At 44.3% G+C, this 16,319-nt stretch overlaps 7 protein-coding genes across 11 annotated transcripts; 3 read left to right on the top strand and 4 right to left on the bottom strand.

Annotated features, from left to right (window-relative positions):
* The first annotated feature begins 135 nt into the window (after window positions 1-135).
* Window positions 136-5,190, top strand: l(2)k05819 (lethal (2) k05819). 4 transcript variants are annotated; one of them, XM_008198884.3, is made up of 13 exons: window positions 136-277; window positions 329-1,409; window positions 1,457-1,789; window positions 1,840-2,013; window positions 2,060-2,513; window positions 2,561-2,685; window positions 2,730-2,878; window positions 3,092-3,217; window positions 3,421-3,682; window positions 3,729-4,581; window positions 4,629-4,722; window positions 4,801-4,965; window positions 5,010-5,190. In XM_008198884.3, exons 1-13 carry the CDS (start codon window positions 171-173, stop codon window positions 5,080-5,082), a joined length of 3,996 nt encoding a protein of 1,331 aa, XP_008197106.1. In that variant the 5' UTR covers window positions 136-170; the 3' UTR covers window positions 5,083-5,190. The 4 variants fall into 4 exon arrangements, with proteins under 4 accessions (XP_008197106.1, XP_008197107.1, XP_064213751.1 ...); XM_008198885.3 differs by lacking the exon at window positions 3,092-3,217; XM_064357681.1 differs by lacking the exon at window positions 5,010-5,190 and having other exon boundaries at window positions 4,787-4,969.
* Window positions 4,801-7,064, bottom strand: lic (licorne). 2 transcript variants are annotated; one of them, XM_008198900.3, is made up of 5 exons: window positions 6,940-7,064; window positions 6,733-6,816; window positions 6,301-6,686; window positions 6,055-6,251; window positions 4,801-6,007 (listed from the first exon to the last, which is right to left on the bottom strand). In XM_008198900.3, the coding sequence occupies exons 2-5, from the start codon at window positions 6,798-6,800 to the stop codon at window positions 5,654-5,656; spliced, it is 1,005 nt and encodes a 334-aa protein (XP_008197122.1). In that variant the 5' UTR covers window positions 6,801-6,816; window positions 6,940-7,064; the 3' UTR covers window positions 4,801-5,653. The 2 variants fall into 2 exon arrangements, with proteins under 2 accessions (XP_008197122.1, XP_972852.1); XM_967759.4 differs by having other exon boundaries at window positions 6,733-6,805; window positions 6,940-7,061.
* A 34-nt stretch (window positions 7,065-7,098) lies between these two features.
* On the bottom strand, window positions 7,099-9,286 carry Mlh1. Its single transcript, XM_967805.4, has 6 exons — window positions 9,110-9,286; window positions 8,861-9,060; window positions 8,395-8,822; window positions 8,119-8,345; window positions 7,459-8,074; window positions 7,099-7,413 (listed from the first exon to the last, which is right to left on the bottom strand). The coding sequence occupies exons 1-6, from the start codon at window positions 9,284-9,286 to the stop codon at window positions 7,115-7,117; spliced, it is 1,947 nt and encodes a 648-aa protein (XP_972898.1). The 3' UTR covers window positions 7,099-7,114.
* Window positions 9,287-9,686: 400 nt separating this feature from the next.
* Dgkepsilon (Diacyl glycerol kinase epsilon) lies at window positions 9,687-11,706 on the top strand. Its single transcript, XM_015982588.2, has 7 exons — window positions 9,687-9,860; window positions 9,906-10,074; window positions 10,125-10,621; window positions 10,668-10,813; window positions 10,863-11,031; window positions 11,079-11,244; window positions 11,290-11,706. Exons 1-7 carry the CDS (start codon window positions 9,687-9,689, stop codon window positions 11,556-11,558), a joined length of 1,590 nt encoding a protein of 529 aa, XP_015838074.2. The 3' UTR covers window positions 11,559-11,706.
* Window positions 11,063-12,753, bottom strand: LOC661738 (mitochondrial dicarboxylate carrier). Its single transcript, XM_967884.4, has 4 exons — window positions 12,546-12,753; window positions 12,260-12,500; window positions 12,009-12,216; window positions 11,063-11,960 (listed from the first exon to the last, which is right to left on the bottom strand). Exons 1-4 carry the CDS (start codon window positions 12,709-12,711, stop codon window positions 11,712-11,714), a joined length of 864 nt encoding a protein of 287 aa, XP_972977.1. The 5' UTR covers window positions 12,712-12,753; the 3' UTR covers window positions 11,063-11,711.
* A 14-nt stretch (window positions 12,754-12,767) lies between these two features.
* On the bottom strand, window positions 12,768-14,324 carry LOC661776 (mitochondrial dicarboxylate carrier). The gene is made up of 4 exons (XM_967917.5): window positions 14,156-14,324; window positions 13,543-13,783; window positions 13,292-13,499; window positions 12,768-13,245 (listed from the first exon to the last, which is right to left on the bottom strand). The coding sequence occupies exons 1-4, from the start codon at window positions 14,322-14,324 to the stop codon at window positions 13,000-13,002; spliced, it is 864 nt and encodes a 287-aa protein (XP_973010.2). The 3' UTR covers window positions 12,768-12,999.
* A 476-nt stretch (window positions 14,325-14,800) lies between these two features.
* Window positions 14,801-15,625, top strand: LOC661811 (elongator complex protein 6). The gene has a single exon (XM_008198901.3). It carries the CDS (start codon window positions 14,801-14,803, stop codon window positions 15,542-15,544), a length of 744 nt encoding a protein of 247 aa, XP_008197123.1. The 3' UTR covers window positions 15,545-15,625.
* The last annotated feature ends 694 nt before the right edge of the window (window positions 15,626-16,319 follow it).

Genomic DNA, 16,319 nt, shown 5'->3' with positions numbered 1-16,319 from the left:
GCAAAAACAACGCAACATGTGTGATAACGCTTGACGGTTAATTGACAGTTGACAGCTGTTCAAGGTTTTGTGGTTATATCAAAAATAATGTAACGAATTCCCGAAATTCCCGTGTGTGGTAAACAGTTGGGCCGTTTCGTGGGTTCTGTGATGACATAATGTGAGACGGGATGGAGTCGGGCGACGAGTCAGGTCTGAGCACCCAGGAGGCCCTCCAGCGGCTCCACGCCGAGATCGAGGCGGTTCTGCAGCAGCTGAAGCAGTCCCAAAAGGCCAGGTTTGCGTAGCGTTGACTTGGCGCCCCATTGCTCATTTGGCTTTTGTGTAGAAAATCCCGCTCCTGGATCAAAGACACGTTCCACCACTCCAGCCAAGACACCACGATCAATTGGGTGTCTGCGAGTTTCCAGTTGTGGGCGGTGGCCAGCATGTTCCTTGCTTTTATAATTGAACAAAATTTTGTCTTGTGTGTTGAGAGTATCACACTTTTGCTTTTTCTCCTAATTAACGTGACGTTGGAACTGTACGATAATAAATTGAGGCATGAGGAGGTGCCAAACCGGGTGCAGGCGGTTCTTGACACGATTAAGAGGATCTCGGAGGGGCGCTGGGAAAAGGAGAATTACCCTAACTTGTGTTCACCGTTTTCGCCGTGTATTACGCTGCAGTGGACCTACAGGGACAACAAACTAGTCAATCTACCGTGGGCCCTATTGGTCAAGGATGACCTAATTGTGATAAGGCCGGGACAAGTGAGCCCCGGCTATTGCGAAGCCGTTGATAAAACCTCCGAATTTCCGCTCCTCCACGCCAAAGAAGTATACGCACCGTCGCTACAAAGTGCCAACGAGATTTTCAGTGCCCCAAAAATACGGAAACCGCTAGAAAATAAAAAATACCGACTGCTGGAAACCCCATACTTGAACAATTTGCGGATCTACTTGGAACAGTCACTAGACAGGCCTTGCACCCTCCTCAACAAACAGAGGCACTTAGTTATGATTAAAATAATCGAGCGTTTTGTCCTCCCTATTTGTTTTATTGTCACGTTCCTTGTGAATTTGTTCCGATTTTTGTTCCCGTTGGGCCCCAGCCAGCCCTCGGTGATGTTCCTAATCGTCCCCATTTCCACAATCCTACCTTTGCTTCCGTTAGTTTTCCCCATGGCCTGGAACCTGTTGAATTACTTCGGTCTGGCGCGATTTCGCTGCATTTTGGACATTTCCAAACAAATTGAAGCCTACAAAGACAACCCCCTCGAAGAGGACACCGAGACTTCGACCATCGACCACCAAGAGCTGAAATGTCGGCGGCAGGAACTTTGGAAAAATTTCGTTTCGATTGTTAAAGGCCAGCCAGATTTGTTGGTACATTCCGCCAATATTTTGCACGTCTTGGGCTCGGTCACTGTGAGTTTGAACGTGTGGTAGAGACACTTTTCAGTGGAAGCTTTCAGGCACTTGGGTGCGTCGATAAAAAAGGAATCCTCTCGTGGCCAAACCCCACGGCTGAAAAAATCTTTTTCCTCCACAATAACGAAAACGCTTCGCCTTCCTCTAGTCTGGGCAACGTGGGGGACTTGGCCCCTGACGGGGACAGCGCCGGTGGCACCCCACACCACTACTTCGAAAGTCCAAACACCGCAACTGGGGAAGTTCTGGACTTGACGCACAATCACAGCGACCCTTTTAAACTCCATTTCGACGACCAGGAGTGGCACCAATACTTAACCTCCCTGAAGCCGCTAGGCCTTGCTATTTTGTTAAACACTTGCAACGTTGAAACCCAGGTTTTATTTGGTTTTATTCGCCCGGTTTTATTTATTTTTATTTCCTTCAGGAGCATTATGCGGCATTTTGTAGCCACATTACGTGCGAGGCCATTTATAACGAAAATCTGGTTCCGGTGAGCAACCGACGGTGTCTGTGCGAGTTGGCCAAAGAAATTGGATTTGTGGACCAGGCCCAGAAAATTTTCGCGCTTGAACAACAACTCTCCACCTTTCGGCACTTGGTAAGCCCCGCCTCTCGAATCACGTGGCCTAAGCCCCGCCTTGTAGCAGCCGGAAATGGTCCGAAGTGATAATAAGTATGCGAGGTCGCTTCAACTTTCAACAAAACTCAAATTTCCGTTCCCGCACATGTTTGCTGTGGTGGTCAAAGAGTTGAGCAGTGGCTCCATGCAGTTGTTGTCTGAAGGAACGGCTGATATAATTTTGGATTCGTGCGTGGATTATTGGGACGGGCATGATCTGTGCCCTTTGACTCCTTCCGACCGGAAAAAAATCCAGGATTTTTACCAGAGGAGCAGCCTCACGGCGTATTGTACGGCGTTCGCTTACAGGCCCTTAAATAAATGTGTTAGTAGTAAATTAGGGGGAGTTTATTTGGAATTGCCGAGTGATAGTAGACACTTGTATATGAATTACCGGAGTCCGACGCCAGTCCATTGGGACTGCAAGAGCGTCCTTGAGCCGAAAATTAAGACTCCTTTGGGGCAATTTTTTAGCACTGGTATTACATTGTGATTTGGTGACAGGGTTTGCAAAATTATTTCGTAGACTCGCTTTTGTACAATGATTGTCCGTCGGTTGATGTTTCCGATGCTGAGAGTTGCTTCCAAATGCAGTGTAATCAGGTCTTTATCGGAATGGTGACTATGCAGTACCAGGCATTGACCGATATGGTGAGCCTGACTGAGGTGATACCTCGCGTTACACCATGTTCCAGGTGCAGCTAATCGAACAGCTGGAACGTGCCTGCATCCGATTCGTCCATTTCAGCAAGGAAAACGAGCTGCGTTCGCGCGTTTTCAGCGAGAAAATGGGCCTGGAAAGCGGCTGGAATTGCCACATTTCCCTTTTGAGCGAACGCAACAGGTTAGAATAGAGCAGATTCAATTCGGTGGGCATTTACATGTTCGTCCTTAATGCTTGGTAATCTCACCTCAGTTCCGTTACAGATTCTTTCCCCCCTTGACTTTCATTTGTTTTAAATATGGGTGACTTGATGTGGGATTCTTTTTCACTTTTACTAATCTCTGTTCACTTAAATGTTTGTGTGTTTTATTGTACTAATTGCTGGGAGGACAGACGTGATAGTGGACAAGCGGAAACCGTTAGTACCAATCCTCGGCACGAAAGACAGAGACGGTTATCGCAAAGTGCTCGCAAGCTAACGCCGCATAATGACGAAAGGTCTTGTTTGCTCTCTGATAGGTACAACATTAAACATTTCTGCACTGTTTTTTATACAAATCGTGGTCAAGTTGGGCGAATTTCAAAGCCGTGTCCAATAGCTTGCCACGCCTACTAGAGGCGTGGCCACGCATGCGCACCCCCGCTGACACCAGCTTTGAAATGACGGCAAACGCACTACAAACTTTAAACTGCACAAAACCAACCGGCTTTTCACACTTCAGCAATTTGGAGTCGTCCCGAACGATGAGCTTCTCCGCCCCCAGTGCCATAAACATGGAGCATTCGGTTGTGAAGTTTGACACGGAACAGGAGCGCCTCAACAAAAATTCAAGCGATCAAAGCGGCGTTTACTCCACGAAAGTGAGCCACGACAGCGTCCAGATCCACAACGAGATCAACACGTCGCACGACTGGCAGTCTCTGAGTTGCCTCACGGACAGTACCGAGCAAAGCGCCCCAATTAACTTCGATATGAGCAATCGGGTAACAATCAAGCGTGTATGTGTCACTCGTTATGTGCTCATTTCAGGCGAAACTACCCCGTGGTATTGACAAAATCCGCCCCCATATCGAGCTAATCGACAACGTCCCCTTGCTAGTGTCCCTCTTTACCGACTGCACGCCCAGCGCGACCCGCGAAATGCTCAACATCATGCAAGACTACGGCGAAATCGTGTGCATAATGGGCTCCTCGGCCAACTGCGAGAACGCGGGGATTTTCATGCAGGCCGATGCGAGCATCGCAGTGGACCCCCTGTTCCCCCAAATGTGCCAGAAAGTCCCAGTTTACAAGAAGCCAAAAATGGGGGTTTCACCGCTCGATCTGTCGCGCGACTTGAACTCGATCGCTTGCTCCCTGTGCCTCAAACGCGAGGACCCGATCTCGTTCTATCACCTAGTCATGGAGGCGCGGCATTTCGTCACAATCCTCTGGAGTTCGGTCCAGTTTTGGGTGTCTTGTTGCGTTATCTTGAGTGTTCTGCAGCTGGTCTCGGTGCTGGTGATGTTGCCCCCCGTTTTGACAACGGGGCAAGTCTTGTGGTTGACGTGTTTTGTTGTTCCTCTGTTGAGTGTGTCGCTGATGGGGCTTCCGGTGGATCCGGAGGTCATGAAGAAGCCGCAAGGGAAGAACCAAGTCGGGGTCAATCTCTATATTTCGATGTTTATTCTGTGGTGTTACGGATTGAAGTTTTTTCCGACTGTTGTTGTTGTTATTGTGACGTTTGTAGGCATCTTGGCTGAGCATTGTGTTGAGATTTGTGGCGTGCGTAATTGCACCTGTCAGGCGTTTTATCTATCGACTGAGTTCATGTGGGAAGAAGAGTCCTGGACGATTGCAACCGCAAGACTTATTATTGTGTTCATTGTTTTACTGCATTTTGGTAATGCCTCACTTTTGCAAAAACAATTTTTAACCGATTCTTTTCAGTTGTTATTTCGATAGGTTTTGTTTTTAGAGATTATTTAATTTATAAAAGACCGCCAATCAAAAACCTTTACTGGATAGTCACTTGTTTTATTCTGTAAGTGTCTCGGCTACTTGGGACTAGAAAATTAGTCCTTTGTCGAAATTTAACATAATCAAAGTTGTGTCATTTCAGAGTGGCGCTTCAGAGTATTTATACGATTTTAAGTTTTTACAACATTACGAATAATACCGATAATAGTATCCAGTTTCAAATACCACTTTGGGTGATAATTTTTGCCGCAATATCTCCGTTTTTAGTGCTGATTATTAACGAAGTGATCAAACAGCAGGAAATAATGTAAGGCTCCAACGCAGCTGAGTGTTTTTTTAATGTGTTTTTAGGGTAAATAAACGATTCAGGAAGCGGGCGCGACTGGACTTTGGGACAAAATTGGGAATGAATTCTCCATTTTAGCGATACGAAGTGAAAACTATATTTTTATATATCGGTGTAACGGAACCAGTTGACTGATTTCATTTGATAAGACTGGAATGTTTGTAAAAAATAAAGTGTTGATTTTAAGTGTACTAATTTATTATCACACGCTTCACAATAAAATTAAAATCGTACAACTCTAAAATGATTAAAAGATGAGTAATACTAGTAAGAAATTAAAATAAATTAATAAAATCAACATACTGAGAATAGTTTAAAAGTGTTGAGCAAATTAGGAGCCAATTTAAAACCATGTGATGCAACATAAAAGTAAAATTAAAAAAGTTACTAATCCTACGCTACGATTTAATTGACTTTGTAACTAGGATTATTAGGCATTTATCGACGAACACTATGTGAATGAACGCTTACTCTAGTCCAATATAGAGCGTTTAAAATTTCTATCGTGCATTAACAACTTGTTCATAAAAACTCAATGTCACTTTGTACTTTAGTCGATAACAAGAAATTTAAACGAAACGAAGACTCCTTTAGTTAAAATCTTACTAAAATAAAAAATGTTCCTAACTTAAGAAATATTGCACGAATCTCAGGGATTCTCCGGCAAATCCAAAATCTCCGAAATGAACGACGAAAAATCGGTGTTGGTCTCCTTGTGTTTGAGGAGAAACTCGTGATTTAACAATTGTTCGTAATTTGATCGGTCTGTGTACTTCTTTTGCAAGCACCTCGAAATAAAGTCCTCGAATTCGGCCGTGAACTGACCTGAAGGCAACCTCGGCGGGTCATCGGTGACCACTTGCTTCAACTGTTCGAAGGGGGAACCCCACCTGGGGTAGGGGAACTGACCCGTCGCCAACTCAATCAGCGAAATCCCTAAGCTCCAGACGTCGGAACGGATGTCATACTGTGAGGGGTTCCCCTGGGGGTCTATTCGCTCAGGCTGGAGCCCAACAATTAAAAATGAACCACAACAAAGTTTTAACTTACCGCCATATACGGCTTACACCCGGCGTCAATGGTCTTGGCTATGGAGTCAACCAAATAGCCACTTATCCCAAAATCACACATTTTGACTTCTCCCTGCCTGTTAATGAGAATATTTGAGGGCTTGACGTCCCTGTGAATGACCCGTAATCTGGTGTGGAGGTAGTGGAGGGCACTGACTACGGCAAAAGTGATTCGTCCTAGAAAAATCAAGTTGGTGACTTGACACACAACATGGGGAACCCCCACCTAACATTTCCTCGGGTATTCGCCGCCCGTGTTTGTACACTTTCGCGTAAAATTTATCTAAACTCGTGTCCATCACCTCCATGCAAATCCAGACGTCGCCCTCGCGGAACAACGCCCCGTAAAACTGCACGGTGTACGGGCAGTCGCTGCTCCTCATTGAAACGTCTAAGTCAGTCAGCAGTCTTTTCTGTTCTTGGGTATTTACAGTGGCAGCGATGCGCTTCACGGCCATTATGGTCCCGCTCGGAACGTGCCGCATTTTCTCGACTATGCCGTAAGCCCCCCGGCCCAAATCGGCGATTTTCTCCAAATCATCCGCCTCAACATCAAAGGTCCGGTCCCCGATTGTGATAGTGGTCCGCTTGTCCAAGTTGGCCGGGGCGATTCTACAAAACGAAATCAAACACGAGATAACCTCAACCGGTTAATTACATTGGGGGCGCCTCCTCGCTGACTTGGAGCTTCAAATTGTGCTTCTTCTTGCGCCCGGGGGCCGACATTCTCGCTGGAACCGAGCTAAATCAAGCGATTTGTTTACAAACTAATAACAAGTCAGTTGCGGTTGTTATGTCATTAAACAAAACAAGTGGCAGAGTGGTGGTGTTTTAGCGCAATATTGGTGAGTTAAAGACGTGTTACCTTAAACGGGTCGAGTGGGAAAGTTAAATTTTAATGTATTCAAGTGATTATGACCATATACGGCAGCCTGGACGCTGGATCTTACAATTTGCTTATTTTAAAAGTGTCAATAGAGAGGGCGCCAGTGGTGGGGGTTATGGGGTTACCAACATAACAAACCATTTTTCAAATTTTATTAACACCGTTCAAACACTCTGTACAAATTGGGCAAATTGGCGATTTCCAGGACTGACACGTTCTCGGTGAAGCTCTTCGGGGGCATGAAATACTCCTTAATTGCTGAGTACACCACGTGCTCGGTTACCCACTTCCAGTCGTTGCTCTCCCACTTTGAGTTCTCGCTCATTTTGGAGTAATAAAGAGCGGTTTCTCTGGCCACTGTCTCGAAACATTCCTTTTCCGACTCCCAAGTAACCTCAGTCGCTAATCTAACCACGTACACCGGAAGCCCGGCAATATCAGGCGTGTAATTATCTAAGAAAAAATATAACACAATAATCAGCAATTACGGAAAATTACCCAAAATCAGCGGAAGCGAAACCAACCGCCCCGTCTTGTCAACATTCAGCGAGAAATATTCGTTCAACATTTCCCCGTTTTTGGTCAAAATCTCGGTGATTTTTTGCGCCAAATCCGCCTTGTCCCCGTCTTCAGGCGTCCAGCCGACCTCCGGTACCTCCAGCCCTTGCAACGCCAACTCATAAACCGATAGAGGCTTCGTAAAATTGATGAAACCGAAATTTTGGAAATTATACAAAACGAACTGGTATAACAGCTCCGTCATGATTTTTCTAGTATTACACAGAAACAACTTTGTGCTGTATTGGATCAGGGCCTGGGAGGGGTTAATAGCCCCCACAAAGACATGCTGGGCGAAAAGGTCGCGCAGCACCCGGTGACAGTTTTTTTCGACGGCTTTGCGCAGTTCCAGGACACTCGTCAGTTCAGTGTCCACCCTATTGACTTTGGAAATGAAGGGGGCGCTCAGTCCCTCTTTTTCCGACATTGGGGCTCCAAAAAACTTCTCGATTTTTTGCTCACTAGCGTCCGTTCGGACGAATTCTTTCGGGTATATCTTTGACTTGTCCGTGTCTTTGAGGGGTAAATTATCGGCTTGGGCCCCCGGCAGTTTGGCCTAAAATTTTTTGACTAAATTGATAAACGATATCGGAATGTTACTTGGGTGTAGTAGACTCTAGAATTGTTCGATTTCAAGAGTCGGGTCTCAAGGGCGCCACAAACTGCCTCGACGATTTGGTCCTCGTTTAGGAAGTGGACTTCGTGTTTGGTGGGGTGCACGTTGACGTCGACACTTACGGGGTCTAATTCAAGGCTTAGGTAAACAAACGGGTGGCTGTTTTTCGGCAGATAAGTCGCATAGACCTGGTCAATACATTTCTTCAAATCTTCAAAAAAAAATCAAGTGATATTGTAAATTAAAAAGGGACAACTCACTATTGCAATCGACTAATCTATTGTTGATAAACAATAAAAAGGTGAATTTTTTGCTCGAATAGTTGACATTCGTCATGTACCCCCGTGCTTTAAATTTTAAAATATCATTTTCTAACTCAAAATCAACCAACTCTCGTGCAATCGTATTACTGTAGACAATTCTAATGTTCTCAACGCACGTCGAGTCGGGCGGGGTCCTGATATCGTTATTTTCGTTCGATTTTCTCAGCCCGAACCCGACCTTACTGTTATGAATTGCGTATTTCCCCACAACTTCTGAAATTTTTTGATACTCTTCAGCGGGGCTCCTCAGTGCTTTTTTCCGGACTGACATATTGAAGAACAGGTCTTCGACTGTAACAATCGTGCCTTGATTCCCCGCAGTCGGCAAAGGGGCCCCTTGGAGCTTCCCGTCAACAAAATGGGCCCTAATCAACTTAGCCACCTCCCACCGCTTAATACTCACTTATAGGCGCACAGCTCGTTGCACGTTTTAGACACGATAGTCAAGTGCGCGATATGACTGATACTGGCCAGGGCTTCGCCCCGGAAGCCGTACGTGGCGATATTTTGCAAATCGTCAAATTCGCGCAATTTCGAAGTGGTGAAACGCTCGCAAACGATGGCAAAATCATCTTTACGGATGCCAGTGCCATTGTCTTGAATCTACAATCGAAGAACGTACTTTGGCACTGTTTTTGTGCCAAAAACCGACCTGGAGCAGCTTCAAGCCGCCGTTTTTGACCGTAATTTGGATATTCGTGCTGTGGGCGTCGAGACTGTTCTCGATCATTTCCTTAAGGGCGTTTGCCGGCCTTTGAATTATCTCACCGGCGGCGATTCGGTTAATTACAGCCTCGTCCAATTTTTTGATTTCTTTGGGTTCTTCCATTCTAACCTAAAAAACAACCAAGCGCCCAATTTCAAACCTGGGGATTTTTTTGTCAACTGTCTTTCTGACAATTGACAGCATGACAACAAGTTTTTGTTTATAATTGTTGAAATGTTTTAATTTTAAAAATAGGCGTGAAAAACCACTTTAATAACGTGTTTACGAGTGAAACCAGCTATTAATATTCCGAGGTCACTACAGAAGCGGTAAAGTTGGTAAAAACTCCCGGTTTCAGTTGTCTGTGTAATTACCCTGCTTGATCCACCCCAAGTGGCGAAGTTGTACAAATGCAGCCCCTAATTGGCGTACGGTTGAATCCTGTAGTTTTGTCGTTACCAAATAGCGGCCAAAATGTAATAAAGTTATGGCAGTTTTCAGTAAGTTTAAACTAAACTTCAAAATGTGGCTAGTGGGTGACTTGACGCCCCCTCTGAGCGTCCCCACAGTGCTTAGCACTTTTATCGTTTGCGTCATAAGTTTTTACCTTTTTAAATGGTTGAGTGGCGATGGTAATGTCCCCATTCGAGACTCCTCCAAGAATCACAATTGGACCCCCATTAAAATCACCGCAAAGGTTTTTTAAATTTGCGCCCCTTCCACTTTAATATTACCGTTACAGGCGTGGTATTGTTCAATTTGTGAGTCATTTTTAATCAACGGGATTGGGGTTTATTGTGACTGTTGTGGTGTCTGTGCCGACCCAGAATGCGTTAAAAAGGCCAACGCGAAATTGCAGTGCAAGGTCGTGACCAGTAATAATGAAAATCAGGCGCACCAGTGGGTTAAGGGTACAGAAACCCATCATTATTTATAACAAAAAAATAAAAAAATATTTAAGGTAATTTACCCCTGGGGGCTGTGTGTTGCTTGTGCAACGAGGACTGTTCACTGGAGCCCGGTTTGATTGACTACCAGTGCTGCTGGTGTCAAAAAACCGTCCACACTGACTGTCTTCCCAAACTCCCCCAAGAGTGTGACTTTGGCCCCTTTAAAAACATGATAGTCCCGCCCTGGTGCGTGCAAGTGGCACGTCGCAAAGGCGCCCTCAACAAGCACCTCCTACTCCGGGGCGTCAAAGACCCCGGATGGAAAAACTGGACGCCTTTGGTCGTAATTGCGAATAAAAAATCAGGCAATAGTGATGGGGCCTTGCTATTGTCTGAATTCCGGAAATACCTGAATCCGGTCCAGGTCATCGATTTGAGTGCCCGGAAGCCGCCAGCGGCCCTGCAATGGGCCGTGCTTTTGGCCCCTAGGGAAATAAGGGTGTTGGTAGGGGGAGGTGATGGGACAGTGGCCTGGGTCTTGACCACGTCACATAAGCTAGATTTAGACGTAATTGTTTTTTGGGGTTTTTCAATCTTTGATATGGGGGTTGTAGCCGGAGCCGCCTCTTGCGATTGTGCCTCTAGGGACCGGAAATGACTTAAGTAGGGTTCTGGGGTGGGGGAGGGCCAATCCGTCTGAGTTAGATGTGGGGGAGGTGTTGCAAAACGTGCAAAACTCACGAGTGGCGCAGTTGGACCGGTAATTGATTTTTATTCAATCAAAGTGGTGTTACTCGCTTTTTGTTAAGGTGGAGAGTTGAAATAACGTCGTCAAGACACTTGGGGCTCCGAATTCCCAACAAAACGCTCTACATGTATAATTATATCGGGATCGGGGTTGATGCCCAGGTGGCTTTGAATTTCCACAAGACCCGAGATAGCCTATTCTACGTGTTTGGGAGTAGAATTTTTAATAAAGTGTGTTGTTAAACACACTACATTATTTTAAAGACACTGAATTGTAGATACTTTATTTATGTTTCGGGACGCAACAAGTGGTTACGTCAGATTGTAAAAACTTGGAGCAAAAAATCGACTTGTATTTGGACGGGAAACAAGTCGATTTGCCCGAACTGGAGTCGATTGTTATTTTAAACATCCCATCATGGGGGGCGGGGGTCAATTTATGGGGTAAAATCGCATCAATTTAGTGTTTTGTGCCCAAAGTTGTTTCAGGTCTTTTGGGGAATAACACAAAGCCGGCACAGTCATACCACGATGGTATTTTGGAAGTTTTGGGAATTTACTCTTCCTTTCATATTGCACAACTACAAGTTGGTCTTTCCACTCCACTAAAACTAGGTCAAGCAAAAACAGTTGAGGTACGACTTAAGTCCAAATCGCCCGTTCAGATCGATGGTGAGCCTTGGGAGCAGCACCCTTGCGTTATGAAAGTGACTTTGGTCAATAAATGTCCTGTACTTATTAATCCGAGTAGAAGTTAGAAACAAATGCATTTACCTAATTAAGCATTTACTCCCAGTTTCTTGCCGTGATACTTAAGGTTTTTAACGTTTTTAATATTCCAGTACAAATTTTTATTTTGTGTTGAAAATGTATATCTTTATGTTGTAATAAATCGAAGAAAAAGTACTTTTTTATTTCACTTTCGGTTCCGGAATGTACCCAAAATACATCCTCAAGCGCTCATAAAAAATAAAAGTTATGATCGTGTGCGGTCCTATCCTTAAAAACGCAGGGACGTAACCCTTGAAAAAGCCCAAGGGCCCCTCCTTTGCCGTAAACAACACAACGTCCAAAATATTCCTAAATTCGCCAGGCTTTGCGTTCATTACTCGTGTCTTTATCACGTCTAAAGGCTGAGTTATGGTCGTGGCAATCACGGCCTGGAATTTGCTAATGCAGAACTCTGTCCAGAATGGCAAATAACTTACAGCACCCATACTGGACGTAAAATGCGTAACTAAATCATCTTCAAAGTAGCTCGTTCTTAAAAGAACTCTTTTGATTTGGTCGTATGAAGTTAACTGTCCCACCCCCATGACCCCGGCTCGAAACGACGCAGTTCCACCCCCTGTGAAAAGTTTCGCAAAGCCTTCGCTTTGATAAACGTGCCAAAGGCCGTCAAAGGCGTGCTTGTAACTGGAAAAATGCGTAATTTGAGTGTGAGTGGGGTTTGCATTACTTGAATCTTTTTTCCGGGGGTAGTTTTACGTCGTTTTGCATCCGAACGTTGACTTTATCAGGGGGCGTCCCCACAAAACCGCCGAAACTTCCTGCAAAAAACGCCACAAAAATACGGCTCGTGAGACTGCTGTCTTTTTCCATGTAGAGTTTCGCAGTGTCGTAAATACCGAATCTGATGACAGAGTAAGTGAGCTGGCGGCACAGTGAAGCCGAGAGACCGTTGTAGAGACTTAGAAAGCCTTAAATTTGTTGTGCTACTTCCAATAAAGCGACGGACGACTTACCATTTTTTTTCACAATGTCTGTGGTGAGGTGTATTATCGATATTTTTTTACCAGCATGGGTTTGCAAATGCACTTTGATTAAATCCAACGGGTGGGTGAAAAATGTCGCCATTGCCGAGGCAAGTCCGCCGAAGTACCATCGTGGGACTCTGTCAGAAGTGCTCATTTAGCGGCGATAAAACGTCATTTTGACTAGCGGTTGCTTTAATTAAAACGTTCACACATTGCGATATTTTTTATTTTGGGAAAATAATGTTATAAAAATATATAAATAATTTTAACAAGTTTTAGTCTCAAAAATAAATAAAAACAATAAAGACAGCATTACATAACGTGGTAAAAGAATATTGCAGCATTATCACCGAAAAACTTAACTGGGGGCTTCCCCTAAACTCAATCAAAATTTTTTTACTTAACCTAATGTCCTCTCAGAGGGTCAAATACCCTAAACCACTTATTGAATTTTCTCGGGGAAATACCCAAAATTGAACCTCAACTGTTCCAGAAAAACGAAGGTAAGAATCGTCTGGGGCGCCAATCTAACAAAGGCCGGTACGTATCCTTTGAAAAACCCTAACGGTCCTAATTTGGCAGTATAGAGAACAATGTCCCACATTCCCTTAAACTCGCCCGGCTTGGCATTCATTGTACGAGTTTTGAGCACGTCTAGAGGTTGCGTCAGGGTGGTAGCAATAGCCCCCTAAATGAAAATCACAAACAGGCCCACCAACTCACTGCAAACTTACCGCAGTAAGACTAGAAACGAAATGAGTCGTCAAGTTATCCTCAAAATAGTCAGTAGTTAAGAGAGTCTTTTTAATCTGGTCGTAGAAAGAGAGCTGCCCGATGGTCATCAAAGCCGCGCGGAAGGTGGCAGCAGTGGCGCCGGAGAAGAGCCGGGGAATCCCCTCCTCCTTGTAGACGCGCAAAAGGCCATCGAGGGCGTGTTTGTAGCTGGAAAAATAGTTATTTCGCGAACCAACGCTTGGTTTATTACTTTAGGCGCTTGTCGAGGGGCAGTTTGATGTCGTTTTGCATCCGGACGTTGATCTTATCGGCGGGGGTTCCCACCAGCCCGCCAGCGGAGCCTGCAAAGGCCGCGAGCGCCACCCGCGCCGAAAAACTGCTGTCTTTGTCCATCAGTTGCTTCACGCTTTCGTAAATTCCGAACCGAGTCGTTGAATACGTGAGTTGGCGCAATAACGAGGCGGATAGGCCGTTGTAAAGTGCGGTAACCCCTTCAAATAGAAATAATTACTCCCATCATTGCCTTGTTGGAGTTAATTGGACGGAAATTTAAGTGCGTTTGGTGTTAATAGTAATAAGCAAAAAGTGCAATAATTGGGTTGGACAACCCTTCATTCTTGCCATTGCCAACCCCTCAAACTCAAACTGTCAACTCATCCAAAAATAATAAATTAATTCCAATGTCACTTGGTGCCAGTCGCGCCCAATTTGCATCTAATTAGCGATAGTGGAACTTGTTTACCCAAAAAATTAATTATGCATGCGTTATCTAAATCAAACTCGTCGATAATTACATGTTACAGGCTTACTGAAGACCTCCCCGGGATCTACCTACTCTAGGGTTTTTCTAATAGAGCTCTCACCCTGCTTTTTGACAATGTTTACGGTTAAGCGTATCACCGAAGTCTTCCCTTCTTGCTGCGTCTGCAGCTGGACCTTGAGGAGGTCCAGGGGGTGCGTGCAGCAGCAGGCCATGGCGGAGGCGATGCCCCCGAAGTACCACCTGGACAGCTTCTGCTCCTTGGCCATCATCCTAAAACAAAACTGCTGACTCGCCAAACACCACTCACGCACTCAATCCGGAAGATAATGCCACGCTTTTATCGTATCATGTTATCAAAGCTCTCATTCGAAAATTAGCGCAAAAACGCGCCCTCTACCGGCGAGAATTTCGAGGTTAAGTCGCGAAAATGCGTTTTATGTGGGATTGAGGCGTGTTGGGGCACTTACGTGGTTTGGGGCGGATTCCTGGCGTCTGGTGCAGGTAGGGCCGGCTAGCGCTGCATTGGCGGTGTCAATGAGGGGTCATGCGAGGGGCCAAGTCGGACGTCCTCATTGTCCTAGTGTCTCGCGGCACGTGAGTCGGCACTTGGTCGTCAAGGTTGGGCAATTTTGAGCGAAACTGGACGCACTTTGGTCATTTGTAACGGAGTGATCGCCTTGACCTCTTATTGATTATGTAATGGCGTTTCGGTCGGGTTTCAAACGCACGGGGTTTGGTTGCAGGGATGGCCGCCGTCAACCCCTTGCTGGCCTCGCTCGACATCAAACCCACCGATAGAGTCATCTCGATCAAGGAGAACGGGAACATTGACTCGAACTTCGTCATCACGCACCTCATCAAACAGATCTTGCTCGAGAACGGAAAACTGTGCTTTGTCATTTTGCACAACACTCTGGGGCACTACCACAATGTGGGCAAGCGGCTGGGGTACGACTTCCTGAAGCAGGTCGACGAGGGGGGCATTAGGACCATTGAGCCGCTTAAAGACATTGTGGAGGAGATAGGGAACGGCACCCATTATCTTATTGATGATAAGGAGCAAATCGTCAAAGCCCTTTTCACGAGTATCAAGAACAGTATTGAGGAACTGGCCGCTACGGCCCCCAATCGGGTCTATTTGATCATCGACGACATAAGCCATTTGTTAGATCTAGGGATCGATCTTAAGTATATTATAAGCTTCATAAATTATTGTTTAAGTCTCGTTAACGACGATAGGGTTTCTGTTGTCATTAACACGCACGTTTGTAGCAAATCCGACGAAATCATTTGTAACAACTTAAACTACGTGTCGGATGTTGTTATTGAGGTTTTGCCTTTGAAAACTGGGCTCAGTAGGGAGGTTACGGGTGTTATGAGTATTGAAAAATCAGGGAATGCGCAGGTTACACAGTTTCACTTCAAAGCCTACGATAAGGGAATCAAGACTTTTCATTTAGGAGAGTCGGTTTATAATTTATACAAATAGACTGATTTTTGTTTTTCGCTTTTTTATATTTTATAGTTTTGCTGTTTACAAGTTAATAAATGATTAACATCGACGATTTAATGTGTGTTTCATGTTTTCCCTTTTTTCCTTACCTTATTTCTCCAAAAATCTGTTGGAAAAAGCGTAACAAAATAAGGGTTTTTTGTGGAATTTTATTAATTTAATCAGCCAATCCACAGTAATTGGCAACTTTCGCATAAATTTTATACTGAATTATTTTTCTGAAATATCGTTCCAAAATATATTTTTTTAATAAATAAGCAAATTTTTGCGTCCAGTAAAAAGACTAGTTTGGAACTAAGTTTGTTTAAAAAAAAAAGAAATAATGTTTAAGAATTCTAGGCGTGCACAAAATCAAGATTTTTTTTCATTTGGAAGTTATGTTTCTAAGTTAAGCCTGAAATACAATTCAAAAATTGTTTTTCCAATGCTTACGACAAAACATTAATTGTTAAACGTACTTTATATTTAATTTTACAAGAACGGTGTTTTTTTGATGATTGGTTCTTGTTTTTGTTAAAATTTATGGTTATAGTAAAATCGTTACTTAGCATAATTTTTTGTCCCGTCCGTAATCTCACTATTTTTCATTTTTATTTGTTTGATAAAATTAAAGTTGTTCATAATTTTTCTTTCATGTTTAAATAAATTTAGCACCTGCAACATGTTTTTGTTCTTTTGAAAGTATTCAAAGTTTTTTTTTACTTATACTTACGTTAGACCTAATTTTTATTAGTGCATTCGTGTCTCGTCC

Source organism: Tribolium castaneum, chromosome 6 (assembly GCF_031307605.1).
Source record: "Tribolium castaneum strain GA2 chromosome 6, icTriCast1.1, whole genome shotgun sequence".
In the NCBI taxonomy this organism is placed as follows: Eukaryota; Metazoa; Arthropoda; class Insecta; order Coleoptera; family Tenebrionidae; genus Tribolium; species Tribolium castaneum.
Note: the sequence above shows the minus strand (reverse complement) of the source record. Positions and strands in the feature narration are given on the sequence as shown.